General features: G+C 42.7%; 2 protein-coding genes across 9 annotated transcripts in view; one reads left to right on the forward strand and one right to left on the reverse strand.

Annotated features, from left to right (window-relative positions):
* The window catches only part of PALS2 (protein associated with LIN7 2, MAGUK p55 family member), a 387,134-nt gene that overhangs the window by 269,572 nt on the left and 102,250 nt on the right, over positions 1-15,312 (forward strand). For all 8 annotated transcript variants that reach the window (XM_073630119.1, XM_073630114.1, XM_073630115.1 and 5 more), the window contains one exon: positions 10,509-10,608. In XM_073630119.1, the coding sequence (XP_073486220.1) occupies positions 10,509-10,608 (100 nt within the window). The remainder of the gene's footprint in view (positions 1-10,508; positions 10,609-15,312) is intronic.
* GSDME (gasdermin E) overlaps positions 1-15,312 on the reverse strand; it is a 502,502-nt gene that overhangs the window by 5,164 nt on the left and 482,026 nt on the right. The window lies entirely within an intron of this gene.

The following is a 15,312-nucleotide window of genomic DNA, read 5'->3' on the forward strand; positions in this document are numbered from 1 at the left end:
CATCCTATGTGCTCTGGGAGCCACACTGCAGCTTGATTTGTCACACACTGGACGCAGTAGATGACTGATCAGTGTACTGGGCCGGCCCCAGTATCATGTGATCAATCACAATCAGCAGTACAGTGTCACTTTGGTAACACTGCACTGCTCTAGTCGCAGTATATAGCAAAAAAGAAAAAAATATACCAGTCAGTAGCCCTGATCACCACCACACTAGTCATAAGATGACACTGTACTTCTCTGACAATATGTAAAAAAAAAATTACAAATTTTAACTTAAAAAAATTCACCACTACTCTTACTAAATACCTCCAGACTGTGTACTTACCAAAAAGGGGTAATTTGGAGGAGTAGTTGTACTGTCCTGCCATTTTTGGGCCTCGAGAAATGCTAGGCAGTCGGTACATCAGGATTGATAAATTTTCATATACAGTATATGATCCATAGCTTGTAGACATTATAACTTTCATGCAGACTAATATGCAATGATTTGGGCTATTTTTAAATATAAAAATGTAGCAGTATAAATTTTGACCTAAATTTAGGGGAGGTTTTTTTTTTCAACATTTTTTATCTTTTTTTGTTTAGTTAGCAAAAAATCCAGTGGTGATCAACCCCTGAAAATTTGGCCCCTTAATGACCAGGCAATTTTTTGCAATACGGCACTGCATCACTTTAACTGACAATTGCGCGGTCATGCGACGTTGTACAAAAACAAAATTGACGTCCTTTTTTTCCCACAAATAGAGCTTTCTTTTGGTGGTATTTGATCACCTCTGCGATTTCTATTTTTTGCGCTATAAACAAAAAAAGAGCAACAATTTAAAAAAAAAACATTATTTTTTACTTTTTGCTATACTATCCCCCATATTTTTTAAAAAACAAATTTCTTCCTCTGTTTAGGCCGATCTGTATTGTCCTACATATTTATAGTCAAAGAAATCGCAATAAGTATATATTGATTGGTTTGCGCAAAAGTTATAGCGTCTACAAAATGGGGGATAGATTTATGGCATTTTTATTAATTTTTTTCTTTTTTTTTTTTTTTTACTAGTAATGGTGGTGATCTGCGATTTTTATCGGGAACTGCGACATTGCGGCAGGCAGATCAGGCACTTTTGACACTTTTTTGGGACCATTGACATTTATACAGCGATCAGAGCCAAAAATAGCCACTGATTACTGTATACATGTCATTGGCAGGGAAGGGGTTAACACTAGGGGCCGGACAAGGGGTTAAGTGTGTCCTAGGGAGTGTTTCTATCTGGGGGGGGGGGGGTGGGACTGCCTGGGGGAGGAGACTGATTGTTCCTAAGCATTAGGAACAACTGATCAGTCTCCTCACAACTGACATAACGGAGATCTGTCTATTCACATTGACAGACCTACGTTCTCTCTCAGTGTGGAGTGATTGCGCGTGCCCAGCAGACATCTTAACCGTTGGGCATGCACACCAGTTTAGTTGTCGCACCACGGGCACGCATGCGCCCCCTAGTGGTCTTAACGCAGCCGGCGTACAGGGAAGCCAACCTGCCACAGTATAACTGCGGCAGCTGGTTGGGAAGCAGTTAAATACCACCAAAAGAAAGCTCTATCTGTCTCAAAAAAATTAGAAAAATGTATTTGGATACAGTATTGCATGACTTAGTAATTGTTATTCAGAGTGTGACAAGCCTCTTTCCTTTAATCTGTTTGTTCTGGGTGCCTTCTTTAAGTGGGAGAAGCTACCTGTCAGTGGGGAGGGGGACATATACATTCGAGTGGAGTTGTTTCCTAGCTGATTTTTGGGGACTATGGCGTATGTATGCTTCTGGCAGAGGTGGCGACGAGTCCAGCCGTGGAACACATGGCAGAGGGCAATTTCCAGTGGTGAAATAATTTCCATTGGGTGCACGTTTGGGGCAGAAGAGATTGGGCACCCTAACCAAAGTCCCTAACGATGTGACAAGGTAACCATTCTTCCCATGTTGGCAGTCCAGTGAGCCACAATACGGGGCCATTTGGGGCACACACAGACGCGGTGGCAGCTTTAAGTGGGTACCTGCTGCACAGCACCATGCTGGAATCCCACATGGTGGACAGGGGCAAAGGCGGAGCCTTAGCCTTTATTTCAGCAGTAGAAACAATGGATTCCGTAAGTCTGTTGGGCATGATGGAGGCGGAAACTTCACAGGCAGCAGATTTTGTGACGCACGCTGTTACCAGCCCTAAAGAGTAGAGGACCATGCTCCTTTCTGTTCTGCTTCTTACCTTGTGGGGGGGGGGGGGCACAGAGTAAGGTTATGTTGGCCTACTATCAAGACAGGCACTTATGAATGTGACTTGTGGTGTCAGACTCCTTTTCTTGGTGGGGTGTTGCACTTTTTTTTCTGGCGGGTCTTACTGATTCTTTCTGACCTAGGCTCCTCGTCTTCATTGTAGGCTAAAGGCCGGGAAGAGAGGGGATCCTAACACAGGCTCCATTCTGCCCAAGAAAAGATGCTCTTCATGCAGGATCAAGCTATCTGACTCCTGAGAAGCTGTTATGCTGGGATTGCACAGACAGACTAATGAAGAAAGAAGCCAAAGGTCTCTTTAAGGGATTGATGGACAGTATGAGAGAGGAAGCGTCCCATACTTTCCAATATTTCTGATCCCTCCTTCAGGAATCCATTCTTCTGCCTCCCCACCTATTACTTCTATTTTGAGTATGGTAACAGCAATCACCTAAGAGCAGGGCATCGTAGATGGATTGAAAGAAGGTTCAAGTTTATCTTTGGAATCAGAGGAGAGGGAACTTGAGTATAAGGAAAGCATGGATGAGACCGAAAAATTGCTGAAAGCTATTCATGTGACACTAGGGTTTGGGGAAGAGGAGAAAGTTATGTTTATTCATGATCAAATTTGCTGTCTAAACAGACTCGAAACTTGCCAGAGCATCCTACTCTGAGGCGATTCTTCAAGAATGGAAAGAGGCAGATAGGCAATTATTATTTCCCAGTAGTTTGAAAAGACGATTCCCTATCAAAGAAGAAAACGTGAACATGTGTGACAAATGTTCTAAGCTAGACGCTGCTCTTTCCAAAGTATCCAAAATGTATTCTTCAAAGGTACTGCTGCCCTAAATGATCCTATGGATAGAAAAGCAGAAAGATACTTGAGGAAGGTTAACTTCAAACTGGCCCCAGCCACCACCCGTGTGGTGCATCATGGACCTGTGGCTAAGACAGCTGTGCTCACATCTGTAGGCCGGTACTCTGATGAAGCAGATTCTCAAATCCTTAAATCCTTACCAGTTTTTAATAAAGCAGTTGCCTATATGGCTGACGCCTACACTGAATCGATTATGCTCACAGCCAGGTTCCCGATTCTTATTAATGTGGCCAGGCGAGCAATCTGGCATGAAACATGGCCTGGAGATCCAGCTTCCAAATCTAAACTCTGATCTTCTCTTTGCAGGAAAGCTTTTGTTTGAAGCAGAATTGAAGTTCATTCTTGAGAGAGCAGCAGACAAAAAAGAAAAGGGTTTCCGATCCCCAAGAAACTAGTGCGGGAAAGCAGAAAGTCCTGGTCCTACAAAATAGGCAAGGGAAAAGGGGATTCCTTTTTAATGTCCCTTCAACCCACTGATAAATCCCAATGACAAAGTGGGAGGAAGATTGGGGGCCTTTCTCAAGCATGGGCAGCTAGTCCCAAAAAAGTGTTTTTTTTTTTTTTCTGGACCTTATTTGTCAGAGGTACAGAATAGAATTTGATAGCAGGCATCCAGGTTTTTCGCGACACCGCTCGTGAGAGATCAGACACAGGCCGATGCACTAATATCCCTGTTACAAGAGATGCTAAAACAAAGGCTTATCAGTCTCATTCCGCAGGAGAGAAAGGGCTTTCACTTTCATACAGTGCCTTGCAAAAGTATTCACACCCCTTGGCTTTTCACCTATTTTGTTACATTACAGCCTTTAGTTCAATGTTTTTTTAATCTAAATTATATGTGATGGATCAGAACATGTTTTTTTAATCTGAATTATATGTGATGGATCAGAACACAATAGTCTAAGTTGGTGAAGTAAAATTAGAAAAATATATACATAAAACAAATTTTCAGAAATAAAAAAGTGATAATTGGCATGTGCGTATGTATTTACCCCCTGGTGAAATGATGTCCACCTGTGTGCAATCTAAGTGTCATATGATCTGTCGTTACATATACACACCTTTTTGAAAGGCCCCAGAAGCTGCAGGGGATGTTTTTCAGCAGTCAGGACTGAGAAACTGGTTAGAGTTGAGGGAAAGATGGATGCTGCTAAATACAGGGATATTCTTGAGCAAAACCTGTACCGCTCTGTAATTTGAGGCTAGGACGTAGGTTCACCTTCCAGCAGGACAATGACCCCAAACACACTGCTAAAGCAACACTTGAGTGCTTTAAGGGAAAACATATAAATGTGCTGGAATGGCCTAGTCAAAGCCCAGACCTCAATCCAATAGAAAATATGTGGTCAGACTTAGATTGCTGTTCACAAGCGCAAACCATCCAACTTGAAAGAGCTGGAGCAGTTTTGCAAGGAGGAATGGGCAAAAACCACAGATGTGGCAAGCTCATAGAGACTTATCCAAAGCGACTTGAAGCTGTGATAGCTGCAAAAGGTGGCTCTACAAAGTTTCGACTTTAGGGGGGGTGAATAGTTATGCACATTTACTTTTTCTGTTATTTTGTCCTATTTGTTGAATGCTTCACAATAAAAAAAATAAAACATCTTCAAAGTTGTGGCCATGTTCTGTAAATTAAATGATGCAAATCCTCAAACAATCCTTGTTAATTCCAGTTTGTGAGGCAACAAAACATGAAAAATCCCAAGGGGGTGAATACATTTGCAAGACACTGTATATTCCTATGAAAGAAGCCTTCAGGAAAATTTTGCCCAATTCTGACTCTCACATGCTTGAACAAGTCAGTGATGTACAAGAAATTCAGAATAGAGTAGATGCACTCGATAAGGGACCAATTGTCATGGACATATTCATTGCTACCCTGGATTTGAGGCATGCATATCTTCACATCCCTATAATGGAAAGTTTCTTTGAAGAAACAAAGATCTTTAGTAAAAAGCAGCACACATTACACAAATTAACACTTGTTAAGCACACATTTAACACCTTGATTACCTGAAATATTAACCCCTCCCCAACCTATGTCATTAGTACAGTGTATAGTATTATCACTGTATCAGTGTCGCTGGCAGTGTCAGTAGCAATTAGTTCCCACTCAGTGTCAGATTGCTCGCCACACTATCGCAGTCCCATTTTAAGTTGCTATTAGTTTATTAAAAAAAAAAATTCCAGTGTATATACCATGGTTTGCAGATGCTATAACTTATACGCAAACCAATCAATATACACTTATTGGGGTTTTTTATTATTTATTAAGACATGTAGTCGAATACATTTTGGGCAAAATTTTTATAAAGAAATGTTATTTTTGGAAAAAAAAATATTGGGTATGTTTTCTTTCACAATATTTTTATTGAATAAAGACAAACTTACAAAGCAGTGAACAGACGCCAAGGCTGGTGGCGAGAAGTAATTTGAGAATGAGAACATATATACCACGGATAAGTAGGCCTCTTATATGGTATAGACAGTAACTACAAATAAAAATGAAAGGTAACCCGGCGAGGATGCCCTGGTACCTTCATGGTCTGTAGGAACGTAACGAACCATTGTACTCCCTATGATCATTATTGGATATGTTTTATAGCAGAAAGTTAAACTTTTTTTTTTTTTAAATGTTTTACAATTTTTTGTAATTACCACTTAAAATAGTGCAGTGCTAAATAGCAAAAAATGGCCTGGTCATGAAGGAGGTAAAACCTTCTGAAGCTGACTTGGTTAATTTGCCAAGTCTCTAGAATGTGCCTTATCTCTGTGCATATGTGCAGGATTTTGTGGTTAAAACCTTGGTCTGCTTAGCCTCCTTGTAATAAAAAACAAAACTGCTTCTACCCGTGTCTTTTTGGGGAATTCCTTGATAAAGTCATCATATACACTATATATTATAGTATAGTATAATATAAGTATAAGTATATATAAGGACACCTGCCTTTACACACACATAAACTTTAATGGCATCCCAGTCTTAGTCCGATGGGTTCAATATTGAGTTTGGCCCACCCTTTGCAGCTATAACAGCTTCAACTCTACTGGGAAGGCTGTCTACAAGGTTTAGGAGTGTGTCTATAGGAATGTTTGGCCATTCTTCCAGAAGCTCATCTGTGAGGTTAGGCACTGATGTGGACGAGAATGAGTGGCTCAAAGTCTCTGCTCTGATTCTTCTCAAAGGTGTTCTATTAGGTTGATGTCAGGACTCTGTGCAGGCCAGTCAAGTTCCTCCACCTCAAACTCACTCATCCATGTCTTTATGGACCTTGCTTTGTGCACTGGTGCGCTGTCATGTTGGAATACAGGGGCCAATCTCAAACTGTTTCCACAAAGTTGGGAGCTTGAAATTGTCCAAAATGTCTTGGTATGCTGATTCCTTAAAAGTTCCCTTCACTGGAACTAGTCGGCCAAGCCCAACCCCTAAAAAAAAAAAAAAAAAACAGCCCCACGCCATAATCCCCCCCTCCACCAAACGATTTGGACCAGTGCACAAAGCAAGGTTCATAAAGACATGAATGAGTGAGTTTGCGGTGGAGCAAATTGACTGGCCTGCACAGAGTCCTGACCTCAACCTGATAGAACACCTTTGGGATGAATTAGAGCGGAGACTGCGAGCCAGGCCTTCTTGTCCACATCAGTGCCTGACCTCACAAATGCGCTTCTGGAAAAATGGTCAAACATTCCAATAGACACATTCCTAAACCTTGCGGACAGCCTTCCCAGGAGAGTTGAAGCGGTTATAGCTGCAATGGGTGGGCCAACTCAATATTGAATCTTACGGACTAAGACTGGGATGCCATTAAAGTTTATGTGCGTGTAAAAGCAGGCGTCCCAAAACCTTTGGTAATATAGTGTAGGTTACTTGGGGAGGGGAAAGGTGTTTTTACCCCAAAAGAAGGAACCTAAATCTCCTACCCCTATAACGGCTACTTCTACTCAATAAGAGTTCTTTCCACTGTCCCAAAGCATCAACCTCAAACCAAGATTTAATGACCACCTTGCACCAGGGAGTGGTTGTACCAATTTCTGCACAAGAGTTTTAATGCTTCTATTCAAACCTAGTTCCAGATGGACTCAACAAGATCTGTCATTGCTTCTCTCAGACAAAAGGGTGTTTCTGGCATCAGTAGGTAATACAAGATGCCTTTCCACACACTCATCTACTCCTCACATTTGTAGTAAACCAACACTTTGATTTTGTAGTACCACCATTCAGGCTCTCCTCTGCACCCTAAGTATTCACAAAAATGCTTGCCCCACTTCTGACTCTTCTGCAAACCCCAGGGTATTTATGTCAAAGGTTTCCTAGATGACCTGCTGTCTCCGCGGCTACAACCTTGTCAAATCTTTGGCTGGGTAATCAACTTCCCAAAGTCTGCTCTACAGCCGTCATATTTTCTGGAGTACCTGGGTCTAAGCCCAAGTCCTAATATTTCTTCGTTAAGTTCCAACATGTAGACTCTCCGTTCAAAACAGCACCCTTCTGTTTGTTTCTGCATAAGGGTTCTGGGGCCTGATGGAAGCCTCCTTCGAGGCAGTTCCCTTAGCCCAGTTTTATTGTAGACCCCTTCAATCCTCGATACTCACGACATGAAACAAGTAAATCCAATTCTTGGATTGTCCAATGTTTCTCTGCAGCCAGACGAAGCTCTACCTGACATGGTGGGTCTCCAATCCTGCCCTGGAGTTGGGGAATTCTTTCTTTCACATGCCTTGGAGGCTTTTGACAAGATGCCAGCCTTTCTGGTTGGGGCAGAATTTACAACTCCCTTACTGTCCAGGTGACAAGGTCCCCATATAAATGTAAACTTTTCCTTAACGTTGTGGAACTGAGAGTCATCTTATTTTCTCTGAGACTGGACCTCCCTTCTGCAAGGTCACCCTGTCAGGGTTAAATCAGACAATGCCACAGCAGTGGCCTACATAAACCACCATAAGAAGTCAAGCTGCCATAAAAAAAAAAGGTCTGATACTCTTCTAGGCGGAAACTCATATTCCATATCTCTTGGCCATCCACATCCCTCATGTGGACAGTTGGTAGGTGGACTTTTTTTTTTTTTTTTTTGCAATAAAATTTTTATTGAGGAAAATTTTATATATCAAAAAGAACAAAACCGAAAACATCCAGTAAGGGTATGCAAGCCCACATCATTATTACAGATAATCAATTTATGATGTACAACAGACATGTTAAAGGTTGGACATATCTCGTTATTTCAAATAACGCAATAACCCATTAATGGGTGTCACATCTCAGATAAGTATGTATGTACGTATGTACAGTATGTCATAATATTATATCAGAGTGTACGCAAGCAGAAAAATTAAAAAAGTCTAAATGTAAATTTGAATAAGCAAAGAAGCAATGAAAGGTGGCTCTGTCATCTAACGAGATGTATATTCTAGTGGCGAAAAGAGATAATAAAAACCAACAGACGGAACGCGGTCAGACCAAGGGCAGGTGGACTTCTTAAGCTGTCCATGCCTAGACCCCAGGGAGTGATTTCCACACAAAAATCTTTCATAATCTGTCAAAGGTGGGGACATCCTGGCCTCCAGGTTTAACAAGCTGAACGAGTTTGTAGCCAAGACCAGAGATCTTCTAGCCTTTGCAGCAGAGGCTCTGGCGATTTATTGAACTCAATTGAAGCTGATTTGTGCCTTCCAGACAGTGATGGTCCTCCCTCGACTGCTGCGCATTATAGAGGAGAAAAGGGTTCTGGTGTTTCTCATCATACCAAATTGGCCTAGAAGAATATGGAACACAGACATACTCAGATTTCTGGCAGATGGGCCTTTGCCTCTTCCAAACAGACCAAACTTACTGTCCCAAGGTCCACTATTCCATCCTGCTTTTCCATTGTTGGCATTAACGGCATGGCTGTTTGAAACTGAAGTTCTAAAGGATAGGGGTATTTCTGACTCTGTTGGTCCCAGCCTACTTAGTGCAAGAAAAATGGATAAAATTTATCTTCACACTTGGAAGACTTCGCCTGGTGTGAGAACAGGAAGCTAGGTCCCCGGGAATACTCTAGCGCTCATTATTTGGCATTTCTTCAGTCTAATCTTGACCAGCATATGACCCTGAATACCCTCGAGAGGGACAGGTTTCTGCTTTATCCTTTCTCTTCCATAAACCCCTTGCCTCACAATCCTTAGTCAAGACATTTATTCAGGGAGTTCCAATTTGACCTCCTGTGTCACCTTGGGATCTAAACCTGGTGCTCTGTACTTCAGAGACCTCCTTTTGAACCAATTAGAGATATTCTGTTTGAAGCCCTTGTAACGTTGCCTTACTGATGGCCAATACATTTGTTAGGTGAGTTTCTGATCTGTCAACTCTTTCCTGTAAAGAACCCTTTCTTGTTTTGAACAAGGGCAAAGTGGTTTTTGAGACCAAAACCTTCCATCCTGCCTATGATGGTTTCTTCTTACTACCTCAATGAGGACATTTTTATTCCCTCCCCTTGTCCTGCCTCAAAATATGACAAGGTGATTGCCACCGCTGCTTGAAAGTGGCTGTCGGGGTGTACTTGGCAGCCACAGCCTCTTTTCGAGAGTTCCTCTTTGACCCGCCTGTGGGCCCTCGTAGAGGAAATTCCGCCTCTCGGTCCACCATTTCTAGATGGTCAAGGCAACTCCTCTCCAGGGCTTGTGCCTTTAGGGAAAGATTTTCTGCTTTCCCTAAAAAAGCCTATTACACCAGTGTAGTTAGTGTCTCTTGGACTTTTCCACATCCAGCATCTGCTTCCCAGATTTGCAAGGCTACCACCTGGTTCTCTGTTCAATAAAGCAGAGTTTTACCAAGTGGATGTTCAGGCCTCAACTAATGTGAGTTTTGTCCACAAGGTGCTTCAGGCTGTTAGCCGAGTGTTTTGTTCGGATTCTGTTTGCTACATTGTTGTCTACCCCTCAATTTATTGGTTGGATACATCCCATGGTCTTTGAAGTCCTGTACTGTAAATTCCATATCTTGGAGTACAGTACAGGTTCCAAAACTATTTTCTTTTATGTAATTTCTGGATTGACTCTTTTTAAATATAAACTTGTCATTCACCAGTTGTGATAGTATTTAAAGCTTCATATGTATATCTTCCCACTTCCCTGTCTTATAAATTCAGCTTCTTGCTTGTTTTCCTATGTTTTTTTCCTAATATGCTAATCACTATTCAGGATTCCTTCTCTTAGCTGGTCAAATGTTTAACTGCTATATTAGAAGCTTTGGACTGTAGCATCTGGAAATCCCAGCTGGCTTCAGTAAAAAGCTGAATGGCAATTGGCACGTTGACTAGGAAAGTACATTGCTTGGCTACATTTCACTAATAATAATTTGTATGTTGTATCCTTGATGTTGTATTAACTCTTTGTAGGCCAGTCATGTAAAAGAAGGTGGGAGCGCAGGTCTCATTCCCAGTCAGTTCTTAGAGGAGAAGAGGAAAGCCTTTGTTAGACGGGACTGGGAAGGTTCAGGTAATATACCATTAAAACACTGACACTGATTATTTTATCATAGTAATTTTGTTAACACTAAAAGAACAAACTGAGTTCTGAAATGAAAGTTGAAAAATCTTTTATATATGCCTTATTACAAAAATGTGTCCATTATGCTGGACAATCTAATGCGGAAAAAAGCTATATTTCTTTATCGTACATCATAGGACACAGAACCTCAAGTAATTACTTGGTGGGTTATGGGCCTACCTTTAGGTGTTGACACTGGTATAACCAATACAGGAAGTTGACTCCCCATATAACCCCTCCTCCTTCCAGGAGTCCTCAGTTTTTTCACCAGTGTCTAAGGTGTTTGTCACGAGTGAAGATGTACTCTGAGGAGCTCCACTGAGGCATCCATGCTGGATTTAAAAAATCTCCACAACCGGATCCATCCTCGCCACTGAGGCCATTAGATGGTACCTGGGCCTCGCATTGAAGAATGAGGTTTTGCCTGTAAGCTTCTCTTTGAGAGCTGGACCCTAGGAACCAGGACTCTTTTTGTTTTTTCATATTACCTACTTGTTCCTGAGGGGTGCTATACAGGTCCAAAGGAGCGGAACCCCTATTAAAAAGGGCCCCAGTCTTTGAAGGTTTAACTACGCTGCTCATCGTGATGGGTGAAAGTTGGATCTGTCTGTTAAATCAGCAGTATCCTGCAGCGAGGATACGGTAAGGGGAGTAGCCTAGGTACTGTAAAAAGTCCACCTATGCCCTTTTCTCCAAAAAATACATACATATATATATTTATATATATATATATATATATATATATATATATAGATATGTGTGTATGTATATAAAATGTATAACTGTATGCCTTAAAATGTCTCCTCTAGAGGGAGTATATTACACTTACCTAGTACGATGCCTTTTTCAGCAGCTCTGTGTCTGGCTATAGCAGCGGGTGTGGTCCCTGCAGCCAGAGGGGAGTTCTTAATTGAACAGATGGTGTTCCTCTTCTGAGGGATCTAAAGGGGTTACAGCAGTAGTTTATGAACATACAAAACCATACAAATAAAAAGCCATTTGCATTTTTTTGTGTAAAGTGAAGTCTTCCTTTAAAACTAGGAGCTTAACAAACACTGCTGATAAAAATTCCCCTCCCCTCCCCTCTCCTCCTGGAGAGGTGCGGTAACAGCTGACACTTATGTGTAATCAGGTTCTCACCTGAGGCTTAACACAGACACTCTCAGTTCATATGCTGAAGACAGAAGTCTGTCACACTAAGACCCCTTTCACGCTGGGGCGGTTTGCAGGCGTTATTGCGCTAAAAATAGCGCCTGCAAACTGACCCCAAACAACCGCTGCTGTTTATTCAGTGTGAAAGCCCGAGGGCTTTCACACTGAAGCGGTGCGCTGACAGGAGAAGAAAAAAAACTCCTGCCAGCCGCATCTTTGGAGCGGTGTATTCACCGCTCCTAAACCGCTCCTGCCCATTGAAATCAATGGGACAGCGCGGCTTTTGCTAAAACTATTGTTCAGCAAATACCATAATTTGTTAACGTGCCTCTGCTGTTGTGCTTAACACATTTGATTTCCTGTGTACCACTAAGGTACCAAGGATTCCACCCCCAGGTGCTGGGAACTCCAGCCATGCCTCCACACTGTCATCCTCTCCGGAGATACCTGACATGGCAAGCCAGGGTGAGTCATTGGAAGCAATTGGTGGTGCAACTGCTTCTCACACTTCAGCCCCTGTGTATGTGACTGAAGATGCATTCTCCTCTGCCCTGTTGGGCTTAGAAGGAAGATTAGCGGCATTAATCGCATTCTCCATCCAAGAGGATAGGAAGCATGCTAGATCCCCCTCCCCCACCTCAAACCCCTTTTTTGCAAGGGAACAGTGGGCACAGGGTGAGGTGTTATCCTCAGGTGATCATGGGGAAAAACAAGCCAAATTTTCTTCTGCGGAGGAAACAACAGTTGATGAACCTTATGCAACCTCACAATCTGACAGATTGATGGTACAAACTCTTACAGAGATGGTTCATTCCACTTTTAATACTACTCCTAACAGAGTAAGTTGAAAGTCCAGGTCCCTTCTTTGTTTTGTTTTTTTTAAAAAAACCTTTTACAGCGCTTATTTATGTTGAATGGGATCATCTGGATAAGCATTTTTTTCCTCCAAAGAGTTTCTCAGTTCTCTATCATGGAGGAAAAATTCACAAAGGTTGGAAAGTACCAGCAGTAGACGCTGTGATTTCCAGCATCAATAAAGATGCAATGGCGCTGTGTTTTGCCATAGATGCCATAAAAGACCCTATCCACCAGGCGTCTCGCCTTGTGCTTGTGCTAAAACACATGCTTAGGACCCTGTGGTTAAAAGGGTTGGTCAGCCGAAGCAACTTGCAAAAAAGGGTGTCTGACTAGTTTCCCTTTTCATTGGGAAAGGTTTGGTGAAATACATCCAAATGATTTCTAGCAGTAAAGCTCTTTTGTCCAGTAGAAGGTATAAATGTCCTTTTATTTAAAGTGAAGCCACAACAGCTCACAGGTTAAGTACTCTGACGGCCAGTGCAGCCATGGGAGACTTCCTGACAGACATGGGTTCAGATCCACATGTCGGCGTTCACTAGTGAAGGAACCACTTCTCACAGGTTAACTACTCTGACGGCCAGCGTAGCCATGGGAGGCTTCCTGAAAGATGTGGGACCTTGTCCTCACGTTGGCTCCTTGTGACCTTGGACAAGTCACTCAAACAGATTCCTTCCCCTGCGCAGGGGCAGCTGCCTCTAGGCAGCGGTGACAGCCTCCACCATCAGACTCTAGGGCATGATTTCCAAGAAATACTGTTCAGATCTGTGCGACTTCAAGGTAGTCCCTGCACTACTTTGGTACCACTTTGATGCGACTTGAGGTCTATAAACCTCTAGAATACACAGACATTGTTTCCTGTCACATCAAAATCGCGCCCCGACGTTTTCTCAACGTTAAAATCACGCAACTTTGGGGTTGCAATAGTGGAAACTGAGCCTAAAAGGAGAAAATATTCATCCCCTGTATACATGATTGAAGATGCATTTTTCCTCCGCCCTGCAGGGCCTAGAAGGAAAATTAGCAACTTTAATCGCATCCGCTATCCAAGGATGGAAAGCGTGTTAAATCCCCCTCCCCCACTTGAGATCCCTTATCAAGGGAACAGTGGGTAGAGGATGAAGGATTCCCCTCAGGTAATCAGGAAGAAAGGCAAACCGAGTACTCCTCTGCAGAGGAGACAACTAGAGTTGAACTTTTTTTCCAGCCTCGCAATCTGAGAAATTTAGATCCATTCTAGATCTAATAGAATCTAAATCAGTTCCTGAAGATCCGCTCTTTCTATGGAGTCGATCAAGTCAGTAGTTTCTATCCTGCAAGGAGGAAAGCTTCTGGCGCCTATTGGCATTAGGGATGCATATCTGCATGTCCATATATTTCCCGCTCACCAAAGGTTTCTGCGGTTCGAAGTAGAACGGCAGCATTTCAGTTTATAGCCTTACTCTTCGGGCTAGCTACAGCACCTCAAGTGTTCACAAAGGTGCTAGCCCCACCTGTAGTCAGGTCAAGGGCACAGGGCTTAAACAGTCTTGGCATAGCTAGACGATCTATTGCTAATAGACCAATCGCTGTTCGGAGTAAGGTGTACGCATTACAACCAGTTACCTGGAAAGGTCTGGGTTGTGTTCTCAACCTAGTAAAGTCTCCATTAAAATCGCTAAAAAAGGGCTGCAGTATTTGGGTCTGATCATACCATAGATACAGCCCAGAAAAATGGTCTTCTTGCCCAGATAAAAAAAAAAAAAAAAAAACACAACTCCATAAAAGAGTTGGTGTGGATGGTAAGGTCAAAAGGAGGTCCCTCCATTCGCCTTTGAGGTTGTTAGGATGGTGGCTTCATTCGAAGCAGTTCCCTTTGCCCAGTTCCATTCGAGACTGTTGCAAAACAGTATTCTTTTTGCTTGGAACAAAACGATCCAAGCTTTGGACTTGCCAATGTGGCTGTCCCCAAGGGTGTCCCAAAGCCTCAATTGGTGATTACTAATGAATGTCCTAAAGGGTAAATCCTTCAGGCCACTTATCTGGAAAGTGGTAATGACAGAGAAGACAACTGTCCAAGGTCAGTGTTCAAGAACCGAAAGAGCCTTGCCCATCAACATCCTAGAGATTCAGGCAGTGCGTCTGGCTCTAAAAGCCTGGACTTCCTGGTTAAGGGATTGTCCCGACAGGATCCAATCTGTCAATGCCACGGCTGTGGCCTATACCAATCACCAAAAGGGGCACCAAGAATCTCTCAGTGCAGAGAGAAGTGAACCATATTCTAACTTGGGCAGAAAGAAATATTCCGTACCCATCGGCAGTCTTCATTCCGGGAATAGAGAATTGGCACGCGCACTACATGTGCCGCCAGCAGATTATTCCCAAGGGAATGGTCTATTCACCCTGACATGTTTCGGGCTGTTTGTCAAGGATGGAGGACTCCAGATGTAGATCTTCTAGCATCCAGTGCAACATAAAGTTAGTCAACTTTGTGTCCACAACAAAGGATCCATTCGCATGAAGAACAGATGCGTTGGTGATACTGTGGGATCAGCTTTTACTGATCTATGCATTTCCCCCTATTCAGTTGCTGCCTCGACTTCTTTGCAGGATCAAGCTGGGAAAAAAAACGGTAATTCTGGCAGCACCAGCATGGCCCAGAAGGTC

This window comes from Aquarana catesbeiana, linkage group LG05 (assembly GCF_042186555.1).
Source record: "Aquarana catesbeiana isolate 2022-GZ linkage group LG05, ASM4218655v1, whole genome shotgun sequence".
NCBI lineage: Eukaryota > Metazoa > Chordata > Amphibia > Anura > Ranidae > Aquarana > Aquarana catesbeiana.